The 12,798-nt window shown below is 43.0% G+C and overlaps 1 protein-coding gene across 3 annotated transcripts in view; it reads left to right on the forward strand.

Moving 5' to 3' along the window:
* The first annotated feature begins 610 nt into the window (after window positions 1–610).
* MICU2 (mitochondrial calcium uptake 2) overlaps window positions 611–12,798 on the forward strand; it is a 124,659-nt gene continuing 112,471 nt past the window's right edge. The window contains exon 1 of one of the 3 annotated variants that reach the window (XM_036298631.1): window positions 611–824. In XM_036298631.1, coding sequence (XP_036154524.1) covers window positions 639–824 — 186 coding nt within the window. In that variant the 5' untranslated portion in view covers window positions 611–638. The remainder of the gene's footprint in view (window positions 825–12,798) is intronic. The other 2 variants (XM_036298630.1, XM_036298629.1) reach the window with 2 other exon arrangements.

The following is a 12,798-nucleotide window of genomic DNA, read 5'->3' on the forward strand; positions in this document are numbered from 1 at the left end:
ACAATTTAAAAATTAAATTTAAGCAAGATTACTTAGCTGCTTAAATAAGCCAAGTAGAAACAATTCTTTATACCAAGGTTGCTTACTAGAGGCGGGTCAGCTAATTCACGGTATTTGAAACAGCATGTGCGAAAGTATCTGCAGACTTCTGAATAACAGGACAGCTGTTGATACAAGGTAGGCTTGTGGCATGAAGAGCAAATGTAGTTCTCAGGAATCTGCAGCGTATTGGGCTCCGCGTCCCAGCCCCTTCAGACGTAGGTTCACTGGACGCGTTCTGTAGGAGGCAATCTGCAGGGCGGCTCTCAATTATCATTAGATAATTGTGCCGCTTCCTGTGCAGGGCGGAGCCAACGACCCCGCAATGGCCAACAGGTGACATGCTTGCTCACGGACAGGGGGCACTTCTTCCACCACATGACTCCGTCTAGCCTCGGATTGGGGGCCTTTCAGGGTGTTCGGTGTTTCTCTAGTTCCACCCGGCCGGCCGGCAGCAGAAGGTATGCCTTTCCACCGCCCCAAATCTTACGCAGTGCACCCATGGCGCAGGCGCAAGAGGCGGGGCGGAGGCCGCGGATCTCGCGAGGCCAAGGGGTGCAAGAGTTCTCGTGTGAGGGGGCGCGGATGCTTCCGGAAAGATGGCGGCAGCGGCAGTGCGGAGCGCTCGACTGGTGGCCTGGGGCGAAAGGCTGCGGCGCGGAGTGGCTGCCGGACCCGTGGCGGCGTCACTGGCCGGCGTCGCGCTGGCAGGAGTGGGAGTGGCGTGGTACCACGGCCTCGTGAATGTGGCCGCGCCACAGGGCCGCCACTCTGTCCTAGCGCAGGTAGGGAAGGGCCCTTTGCGCCGGCCGCCACCGAGCTCCTCCGACGCCCGGCCTGGGACCGTGGGGGTCGGGGTGGGGTAAGGTTCGGGCAGCGCGGCGGAAGACCCGACAGGATTGAGTGAGAGCCCCGCCGTGCCCAACTCCACGGACAAACCTCAATAACACAAAATTGGTGTTGATGACAGAGGGCGTGTCTTAATGCAGCACTGAATTTGTCTCTGCGAGGCGCCCCCTCCTTCCTCCCTCCCTGGTCAGCGAAGTGGTTCGCAGATCCGCAGGTCGTTTTGTCCAGTTACCCTCATCCGGGCGTACCTAAGCTTGTACGACTGCTTCTTTGGTGAAGTTATCTAATAGATGATTTTCATTTAATCGTAAAAATGTCAACCGTAAAAATTAACCGGCTGATAATTTCCAGATTTTATGATCAACTGTATTACATGATCGTAAACCTTAATGCTTCAGTAGTGTGTGAGCACTAAGTAAAAGACATTTCTTCTAAAAACCTCCATGTGTTAAAGGTCAAATTCCCTAGCGTAATATAAAATGTCTACGTAAACATTTGAAAAACTACTTAAATATTTTACGGGCATCTTAATATATTTTTGTGTGGATTTTTTTCACTTTAAAATGTGCAGTTTGTTGTATGCCTATTATATTCCTTTTTTTTTAGTCTTTATTGTTGAAAGTATTACATATATCCCCCTTTTTCCCCCCATCGACACCTTCAGCCCACTCCCCCACCCTCGCCCCAGGCCCTCACCACCCCTGTGCGGACTTTTTTTTGAATATTAAAAGTATTCTTTTTCTGTTCGTTTGTTAGAGTTACATTAGCTTTTCTCATGAAAAACACCAAGAACAGTTTGATACAACAAAAAAGAGGAAAGCAGGCCATGTGAGTTAAAATTATTGACAAATAACATCTTTTAATAAATGAAGATGTCACGTAGAGAAAACATGCAAGAACTAACTGTCCTGCATCCTTATACCACTTCTGATCACAGGTAGCAGGATCTATCTTTTAGTGTTTTATGGCATTTTTGTTAATCTGTGTCAAGCAGTTTATTCATCATTGGTTTCTCTACTTGTGTATTCTCAACCCCTTAATTCATCTTAAGATGCTTTGGCCGAAGCCGGTTTGGCTCAGTGGATAGAGCGTCGGCCTGCGGACTCAGGGGTCCCGGATTCTTTTCCGGTCAAGGGCATGTACCTTGGTTGCGGGCACATCCCCAGTGGGGGATGTGCAGGAGGCAGCTGATCGATGTTTCTCTCTCATCGATGTTTCTAACTCTCTATCTCTCTCCCTTCCTCCCTGTAAAAAATCAATAAAATATATTTTTAAAAAAAAAAAAAAAAAGATGCTTTAGTTAACCTTCCCAACGGAAACTCTAGTGCCTTGATCTACCCAGGATAAAGTCCACATTTTTAAATTTTGTCATTCAGAGCCCTCTAGTCACACTCTGACCTGTCACTACCAGACACACCTTCCAGCCAAAGTGGATTCATCCCTGGCCCCAGAACAAGCAATTTGTAGAGAGATTTCAGTTCATCTGTCTCATTGATTTTTTTCTGTCCCATTTCTAACCTGTCTGTGTTTTCAATTCCTGACATGACACTAAAAACTACACCAGTATAGTAGTTTGAATTCTTCCTAGCTCCCTCCCTTCCTTTAGCCTAGTTAAAGGAATACAGAAAACATTTGATTATCAGTTTTTTTACAGTCTATCGACACATTCTTTACCACCACGGTCAACTTGAAGGTGACTTCACATTCCTCTCAACAGCAGTGGTTGAATAAAACAGGGATTGAGAAGCCTGTAGTTTGAAAACCCTCCATCTCATCAATTCTGATAACACTTTCCAAGGAGGGGCTTGCAGTTCCCCCTTCACAGCTACCACCAGCATGTGCATAGTTGAGAATTACTAACATAGATGTGTACCATCTCTTGGTATAATTTTATTTTATATATTAGTATAGTTATTTTACTTAGTATTGCAAGGTGATAAAATCTTCCTGATATGGATTTATAATAATAGTGGTAATGTCCTTCATTTTCAATCATCACACTAAGTGACTTTCCCAATAAAAATTGTAGTTTTATATTCATCAGATTCTACACTTTTCTTGATCCCATTGTGACCAACAGCTTGCATTTATGAGGATCTATCAGGACTTAATAGTAGAATTCAAAGTCATGAAACAGCAAATAAATTAGAATTTTCTTTTTTCTTTCTTCCACAATTACTGAAGTACCTACTCTGTGCTAGGCAGCATGCAAAGAATGGGAATTTGAGGCTTCCACTTTCTGGGGAGGGCAATTTTCACACAGTATGCTGTGATAGGGTAGTAAGTGAGACAATGGGAGCCCAGTGGAAGTGCATTCAACACAGTCTTGGTTTCCTAGAGCAATGTGAACTGACACCTGTAGATGATTGGGAGTCTGCCAGGCAAAAAGTGTGGGAAGAATATTGCAGGCATTAGCTTTGCAGAAATCTAAAGGTAAGGATTTCACTCCATAGAACATGAGCTGTAAAATATGAGGTTTAGGACGGGTTAAGTGGTGGCAGGCAGGCAGATCATAAAGTGCTCCTTAAGCCATATGACAAAAATGTTTATCTGAGGACAGAAGGGAACTATTTTAGGAGTACTTACCCTTCATGGACTCCAGGGAGTCTAGCAACTTAGAAAAAGATTACATTTTGTTTTCATTGACCTATATTTAAAATTTTCTTCAATTACGAATGTATTAATAGTAACCGACTTTGCATCAATAGAAATCTCAGGTATTTTCCATTATAATTGTTACAGATTTCTCAGTATCACTTCTTTGAAATTAGGGTACCTGTATTTTTTTAAACCTGCCACCATATGGTTATTTAATGCATAAACAATTACATATATTACTATATCACGAATATAAAAGAATGGAGTGCCAAGCTGGAGCTGTGTTTAAAGTGGCTATATTCAGTTTATAATTAGTGTGCCTTTCCTCCAAGCTTCAATCCATCTGTGTTCATATGCATGTTTACAGTTCTAAAGCATTTTCACTGATATGTGAGTAGTGGTTTATTACTTTGCAGAATGTTTCTGAATTTAGATTTGGTTGATGCTGCCTCACGAATTAGGCTTTTTTTGTTAGGAATAACACTAAACCGTGCTGTGTTCTTTTTAGTGCATGATGTTAGGAGGCACATGATGCAGATTTCTACTGATGATATTAACTTTTATAGTTAAGTAAGATTAGGTATCTGCCAGGTTTCTTAACTGTAAAGTTAATGTATATTTTATACTCATCTATACATATAAAAGCTTAAGCAACCGAAAGACCAGAACAACCAGCCAACCTGCTGGTAGCTGATGCACACTCACCCAGACCTTGCTGCTGGGGCCCTGACAGCCCCGAATCTGGTTCACCCACACCTCGGACCCAGACAGGAGGGAGGAGGGAGCCCGATTCCTCGCGGAACTGGCCGTTGGTTAGCTTGCTGCTGGGGCCAACCTTCCACAGTCCCTCCCTCCTGATGGGTGTAGGGGGGGGTGGCGGTGGCTGGCCATCCAACCTCCCACAGTCCCTCACCCCAGCAGGCCGGCACCCCCATCGGCCCGATCACCGGCCAGACCAAGGGACCACGCTCGTGCACAAATTCGTGCAATGGGCGTCTAGCTAATAAGTATTTTGGAGGGTGGTATTTTGAGGCTTTGTGGAGTTTACTCTTCTCTACTGTTCATTCACTTATATCTATTTGGACTCATGGATTCTTGTTTTATTCAAAATGTTTCAATTCCTGCCTGTCAAGTTTATGTGGATGCTAGATTTCCCTGTATGTAACCAGTGTTCCAAAAGCTGTGCCCATTCTTCTAAACCCTTGCCAAAGGAGGAAGAGGGAAAAAAGGGCTGCAGACAATGGTTGGTTGGATGGTTGGTTGGTTGGTTTGTTGATCAATCTCAGGGGAAAGCTTTCAGCATAGTAACAAAATGACGGGTAACTTGCCTAGGATATGGTCATTGATAATCTGAAATGTCAAACAAATAAAGGGAAAGAGGGAAGAGGGTACCTGGAAAGCAGCTAGGGAGACAATGCTGTGGGGTTTAATGCTGTGGGAGTTTTTTTCTTTTTTTGTGTGTTTTTTTTTTTTAATAAATCTTTATGGCTCAGATTATTACAGTTGTTCCTCTTTTTTCCCCCATAGCTCCCCTCCACCTCGTTCCACCCCACCCCATGCCCTTACTCCCCCCACTGTCCTCGTCCATAGGTGTAAGATTTTTGTCCAGTCTCTTCCCGCACCCCCTACACCCCCTTCTCCCCCAAGAATTGTCAGTCCACTCCCTTTCTATGCCCCTGATTCTATTATATTCACCAGTTTATTCTCTTGATCAGATTTTTTATTCACTTGATTTTTAGATTCACTTGTTAATAGCTAAGTATTTGTTGTCACTTTGTTGTTCATAAATTTTATCTTTACCTTTTTCTTCTTTTTCCTCTTAAAGAATACCCCTCAGCATTTCTTATAATACTGGTTTGGTGGTGATGAGCTCCTTTAGTTTTTTCTTATCTGTGAAGCTTTTTATCTGACCTTCAGCTCTAAATGATACCTTTGCTGGGTAGAGTAATCTTGGTTGTAGGTTCTTGCTATTCATCACTTTGAATATTTCTTGCCACTCCCTTCTGGTCTCAATAGTTTCTGTCGAAAAATCAGCTGACAGTCATATGGGTACTTTCTTGTGAGTCATGAACTGTTTTTCTCTTGCTGCTTTTAAGGTTCTCTCTTTGTCTTTTGCCCTTGGCATTTTCATTATGATGTCTCTTGGTGTGGGCCTCTTTGGGTTCCTCTTGTTTGGGGTTCTCTGTGCTTCCTGGACTTATAAGTCTATTTCTTTCACCAGGTAGGGGAAGTTTTCTGTCATTTCTTTTTTTTTTTTGTATTAAAATATTACAAAGAGTAGTACATATGTCTCCTTTTTTTCCCCCCCACCTTGACCTTCCCTGTCATTATTTCTTCAAATAGGTGTTCAATATCTTGCTCTCTCTCTTCTTCTGGCACCCCCATAATTCAGATGTTGGTATGCTTGAAGTTGTCCCAGAGACTCCTTACACTATCTTCATGTTTTTGTATTCTTTTTTCTTTTTGCTCTTCTGGTTGGGTGTTTTTTGCTTCCTTGTATTTCAAATCTTTGACTTGATTCTTGGGATCCTCTAGTCTGCTGTTGGAGCTCTGTATAATATTCTTTATTTCAGTCAGTGTATGCTTAATTACTGACTGGTCCTTTTTCATATCCTTGAGGGTCTTACTAAATTTCTCGGAGGTTTCTAGAAGATTCTTGAGTAACCTTGTAACCATGATTTTGAACTCTATAACCAGTGGTTTGCTTTCCTCCATTTCTTTCATTTGTGACGTTTCTTTGTCTCCGCATTTTGGCTGCTTCCCTGTGTTAATAGAGTGGCCTTGTGTGCTAGGTGTCCTATAGGGCCCAGTGGCTCAGCCCCCCCAATCACCTGAAGTGGACACTCTGGTGCACCCCTTTGTGGGCTGTGTGCACAGTCTTGTTGTAGTTAAGCCTTGATTGCTGTTGATATCACTGGGAGGAATTGACCTTCAGGCCAATTGGCTGTGAGGACCAGCTGGGTCTACAATGGAAGAACTGCTGTGCAGGAGACACCCTTATGGGGCAGGACTTGCTTCAGTGGAGCCTTGGTACTCACTGAATCTGCCCCTTGAGTGTGTCACTTATGGATGTGAAGAGTTGTAATCTGGTATGGTATCACACTGACCACTGGGTACACTGGCTCTTGGATCTCTAAGGAGGTGCAAAATCAGTCACTGCCTGGGGCCATCCAGCAGGATCTACAGAGAGATCTGCAGATTCCCCCTTTGTTTGAGGTTTGGGATTGCTCAACTGAGGCCAAGCTGTGAAGCAAGGCAGGCTGCTGCTGCTGAGCCTTGGGCCTTCTTTAGGAAACTTTGGAGATCTCTGACCCAACTGCAGTTTGTTAGGTTAGGCTGCGAAAGAACAGGCCATTCATATGGAAAAGCTGCTGTGCACAGGATGGGGCAGGGTCTCAGGAAATCAGGGCAGAGCAAACAGCAATAGCTGCCAGTCAGCCCTGCACCGGGGAGGTTCCTGCATCTCCGAGTCCCACGCCCCCATGCAGGAACAATGATCGTTGAGAGAACCTCTGAGAGAAAGCTGCCCTCATGTTCCTGTGCCGATGCCAGACAGTCCAGTTTCTTCCCGTATGAGTCTGGATCCTCAGAGTCTCATCCGGAACTGGAGTTCAGAGCAATTGGGAGCTTGTATCTCCCTCCTGATTGAAAAAAACAACCGCGCACCCAGTTGCCAGCCCGTTTACGCGCGCCTCTGCACCTCCGCACCTCCTACCAGTCTTAATGCACTTTTTTCTTTCCTTCTAGTTGTAGAACTTCCACTCAGCCAGCTTTCCCATGGTTATGGATGATACTTTTTTTTCTTTTAGTTGTGGTTTTGATGTGGTTGTGAGAGGCAGCAAGTACAGTTGTTTACCTGTGCCGCCATCTTGGTACTCCCTCTGGGTTTTTTTTCTTAAACTGTATGTAAGTGTGTTTATGCTGACCTTTAATACTGAAAGGATTTTAAGTGGCTTAGAAAAATGCTACTGGAAGTACAGTTTTTAAACAGAGAGGAAAATAATAAATACAAGATGAAGCTTTAAAAGAGATTAAAATGTATGCTGTGAGATTCTGTATTATGCTTGATTTTAAACTTAGCAACAAGTTCAAAGAGGAGAACAGGCCAGTTATTTACTTCATAATACAGTTATGCTTTGTAACGATGTTTCTGTGAACAATAGGCTGCAAGTACGATATACCATACAAATGATGTAGTGAGGTGTACCATTTAGGTTTGTGTAAGTGCCTCTGTGATGTTTGCACAACCACAAAATGACAGAACTTATCCCTGTCATTAAGCAACAAAAACCTTGATATTACTAGTTTAATATGCAGAACATATTGCATCATGGCATTGATTAATCATTAAAATTCTAAGAAAACACCAAAGATGGTTTGTTTTTCATTGGTATTTATTTATTTCAATTCTTGATTGTTAAAAGTATTACGTATGTCTCCTTTTTCTCCCATTTTCTCCCATGATTATAGTCAGTTGCTCAGGAGCATAACTAATTCTGGAATAAAACAGTGTTTTTTTCTGTTTCATAAAGAAAATACTATAGCATCATTATAATAAGTACTAGAGGCCCGGTGCTAGAAATTTGTGCATGGGGGTGGGGGATCCCCTTTCAGCCCAGCCTGCACCCTCTCCAATCCGGGACCCCTCGGGGGATGTCCGACTGTCAGTTTAGGCCTGATCCCGGGGATTGGGCCTAAACTGGTAGTCGAACATCCCCCTCACCATCCAGGACTGCTGCCTCCTTATCTGCTCACCTGCCTGCCTGCCTGATCACCTCTAAATGCCCCCCTGCCAGCCTAGTCGCCCCCAACTGCCCCCCCTGCCAGCCTGGTCGCCCCTCACTGCCCCCCCCCCCCCCGCCGACCGGGTTGCCCCCAACTGCCCCCCCCCCCCCAACGGCCTGGTCACCCTACACAGCCTGCTGCTCAGTCATTTGGTCATTCCTCACTAACCACCCTACTGGTCTGGTCGCCCCACTCAACCTAGTGTTCAGTTGTTTGGACGTCCCTCACTAACCCCACTGCCAGCCTGGTCGCCCCATGCAGCCTGGTGTTTAGTAGGTTGTCGTCCATCACTAACCCCCCTGCCAGCCTGGTCATCCCACGTAGCCTGCTGCTCAGTCATTTGGGTGTCCCTCACTAACCCCCCTGCCGGCCTGGTCGCCCCACACAGCCTACTGCTCAGTCGTTTGGGTGACCCTCACTAACCCCCCTGCCGGCCTTGACGCCAAACTTAGCCTGTAAGATCATCCATTCGGTTGTTTCGGATGTGACGGCCCCTGGCTCTTTATATATATAGACTAGAGGCCCGGTGCACAAAATTCGGGCACTGGGGGGAGGGGGTGTCCCTCAGCCCAGCCTGCACCCTCTCACAGTCCAGGACCCCTCGCTCCTTACTGCCCGCCTGCTCGCTGCTCCTTAGCGCTGCTGCGGAGACAGGAGAGGCTCATGCCACCACTACTCCACTCGGCAGCCATGAGCCCGGCTTCTGGCTGAGCAGCACTCCCCCTGTGGGAGCGCACTGACCACCAGGGGGCAGCTCCTGCATTGAGTGTCTGCCCCCTGGTGGTCAGTGTGCATCATAGCGACTGGTGATACTGGTTGTTCCGCCGTAAGGGTAACAGGCTTTTATTACAAAGATGACAAGAAGTTTCGTATGGCAGTTGTTATAATCTCAAAGTAGGACATTTTCATAACTCAAGAAAAGTATTAGGTAAGTGTGCTTACCATGGCAGCATAGTCACAAGAAAACCCTTCAAGAAGGAGGGAGTCCCCACTTAAGTCTGTGAATGAAAGGAGGAGAACAGAAAATTGAATTTTGGGTGTGCCAATAGGGAAATTGTTGGTGACCCTGACAGGAATTTCAGTGAAATTTAATTGGGATGTGTTGAGGAGAGACTGAAGTAAGGAAGCAAATAAATGAATAGAGATACTTTTTTCTAGAAGTGTTACTGTAAAGGATGTAAAAGACAGTGAGTAGGAGATAAGAGACCAAAGACAGGTTTTGGTTTTTAAGATGTGAGACAATAGAGGACATTTGAATGCTGACAGGATAATGTGATAAAGAGGCAAGAAAATTGTCACAGATCTTGGTGGTGGGTAAGTATAGGTCAAAGTCTTTTGGAAAGGAACTTATATGAAGTCAATACCATTGTACAAAGTTTGGACTTTGATGGTAACAAGTTTTCTTCCTCTGTTGTAATGAGTGAAAGCAGAGGGTGTGGTTAATCCTAAAAGCTGGCTATAGACCTAATTCCACTTTCCTTCTATTTAATTTTTTTTAAAAAAGAACCTGATTGCGAACAGCTCTAGAAAATTAGGAGGTGGAATCAGGACATGGGCTGTTGGAGGGATCTGTAATGACACTGCTACTGGAGAAAAGCACATAGAGTGGGAAGAGGGGATGACTTAACAGTTCTTAAAGATGAGAGCTTAGAAACAACAATTGTGATGAATATGGGACCAATTGCTAAAAACTTCTAATGGCTTTCTTTTGGAGGGTTTCTTCAATGTTACTAAAAAGTATTATCCAACAAATTATTTTTAAGAAACCTTGATATTATTAGTTTAATATGCATAACATATTGCATCATGGCATTAATTAATCATTAAAATTCTAAGAAAACACCAAAGATGGTTTGTTTTTCTTTGATATTACTTATTTATTTCAATTCTTTATTGTTAAAAGTATTACATATGTCTCCTTTTTCTCCCATTAACCTCTCCCCACCCAATCCCACCCCCCAGCACAAGCCTTCATCCCCCTGTCTGTGTCCTCTGGTTATACTTACATGCATGCAAACAAGTCCTTTGCTTGATCTTTTATCCCCCTCCTCTCGCCTTCCCCTGCCCTCCCTCTGAGGTTTGACAGTCTGTTCTATGCTTCTGTGTCTCTGGATCTATTTTTGTTCATCAGTTTATGTTGTTCATTATACTCAACAAATAAGTGAGATCATGTGATACTTATCTTTCTTGGACGGCTTATTTCAATTAGCATAATGCTCTCCAGGTCCATCCATGCTGTTGCAAATGGTAAGAGTTCTTTCTTTTTTTAAAGCAGCATAGTATTCCATCGTGTAGAGGTACTACAGTTTTTTAATCCACTCATCTGCTGATAGGCATTTAGGCTGTTAACAAATCTTAACTATTGTAAATTGCACTATTGTGAACATAGGGGTGCATATATTCTTTCTGATTGGTGTTTCTGATTTCTTGGGATATATTCCTAGAAGTGGGATTATTGGGTCAAATGGGAGTTCCATTTTTAATTTTTGGGGGGAAACCCCATGCTGTTTTCCACAGTGGCTGCACCAGTCTGCATTCCCACCAGAAATGCACGAGGGTTCCTTTTTCTCCACATCCTCGCCAGCACTTGTTGTTTGTTGATTTGTTGATGATAGCCATTCTGACAGGTGTGAGATGGTACCTCATTGTTCTTTTGATTTGCATCTCTCAGATTATTAGTGATTTTGAGCATGTTTTTTATATGTCTCTTGACCTTCTGTATGTCTTCTTTCAAAAAGTGTCTATTTAGGGCCTTTGCCCATTTTTTGATTGGATTATTTATCTTCCTTTTGTTAAGATATATGAGTTCCCTATAAATTTTGGAGATTAAACCCTTATCTGAGATAGCGTTGGCAAATATGTTCTCCCATGCAGTGGCCTCTCTTATTGTTTTGTTGGTTTCTTTTGCTATACAGACACTTTTTATTTTGATGTAGTCCCATTTGTTTATTTTTCCTTAGTTTCCTCTGTCCTAGGAGATGTATCGGAAAAGATACTGCTATGAGATATGTCTGATATTTTGCTGCCTATGGATTCCTCCAAGATTTTTATGGTTCCCCGTCGTACATTTAAGTCTTTTATCCATTTGGGGGGGGGGTATTTGTTTATGGTGTAAGTTGGTGATCTAGTTTCATTTTTTGCAAGTATCTCTCCAATTTTCCCAACACCATTTATTGAAGAGACTATCTTGACTCCATTGAATGCTCCTGCCTCCTTTGTCAAATATTAATTGAGCATAATGGCTTGGGTCGATTTCTGGGTTCTCTGTTCTGTTCCATTGGTTTATGCGTCTGTTCTTGTGCCAATACTAGGTAGTTTGAGAACAGTAGCTTTGGAATATAGCTTGATATCTGGTATTGTGATCCCTCCAACATTGTTCTTCTTTCTCAGGATTGCTGTGGCTATTCAGGGTCTTTTTTATTCCATGTGAATTTTTGGAGAGTTTGTTCTAGGTCTGTGAAGTATGCCGTTGGCATTTTAATGGGGATTGCATTGAATCTATAGATTGCTTTGGGTAGTATGGACATTTTAATGATGTTGATTCTACCAATCCATGAACATGTTATATTCTTCCATCTGTTTATATCTTCTTCTGTCTCTTTTTACAACGTTGTGTAGTTTTCTGAGTACAAGTCTTTTACCTCCTTAGTTAAGTTTATTCCTAGGTATCTTAATTTTTTGTTGTTGCAATGGTAAATGGGATTGTTCTTTAGTTTCTCTTCCTGTGAGTTCATTATTGGTGTATAAAAATGCCATAGCGCCCTAACCGGTTTGGCTCAGTGGATAGAGCGTCAGCCTGCGGACTCAGGGGTCCCAGGTTCGATTCCAGTCAAGGGCATGTACCTTGGTTGCGGGCACATCCCCAGTAGGGAGTGTGCAGGAGGCAGCTGATCGATGATTCTCTCTCATCATTGATGTTTCTCTCTCTCTCTCTCTCTCTCTGAAATCAATAAAAATGTATTTTCCAAAAAAAACAATTCATATAGTAAAATTCACATTGCTTTTATTTCAAGTTGTGGTGATTACTTTTGTGAAAAGGGGGAAAAGATACTAATAAGACATTAACAGAGGTTAAACTAGAATGTGTGGGTGTGTACTTCGATCAGGGTATATTTGTGTGCAGTGCATTGGGTTTTATGACAGTACATTTAAAACTGGTATGCCAAGGGCAGTAAACTTTACAGTTATATACACAAGTTTAATAACCAGGAAATGTTGTAAACCTAATGAAGACTAAATCTCTCCTGCAACAGTAAAGCAAGAATGCAAAATCTTTTTTTTTTTTTTTACATTATTGCCCCAGGTAAAATGCCTTCAAAAAAGATAAGTGACGACAAAGCTTTAATGTTAATAAACCCAAATGGAAGTCAAAAATCAAAGTGTGTAAATGGCTAGATTATGAAAAGAAAGATGACAAAATTGTACCCTGTAATTAGGTGTAATTTGTGCTTTTGGCATAGCTATTTGTCCTCCATGAACGAGAGGTTGTCTTTCTTTTTCCTTCCTTGATAATAGAAGTACAGTACA

The sequence above is a fragment of the Myotis myotis genome, unplaced genomic scaffold, assembly GCF_014108235.1.
Source record: "Myotis myotis isolate mMyoMyo1 unplaced genomic scaffold, mMyoMyo1.p scaffold_m19_p_3, whole genome shotgun sequence".
Classification (NCBI taxonomy): Eukaryota; Metazoa; Chordata; class Mammalia; order Chiroptera; family Vespertilionidae; genus Myotis; species Myotis myotis.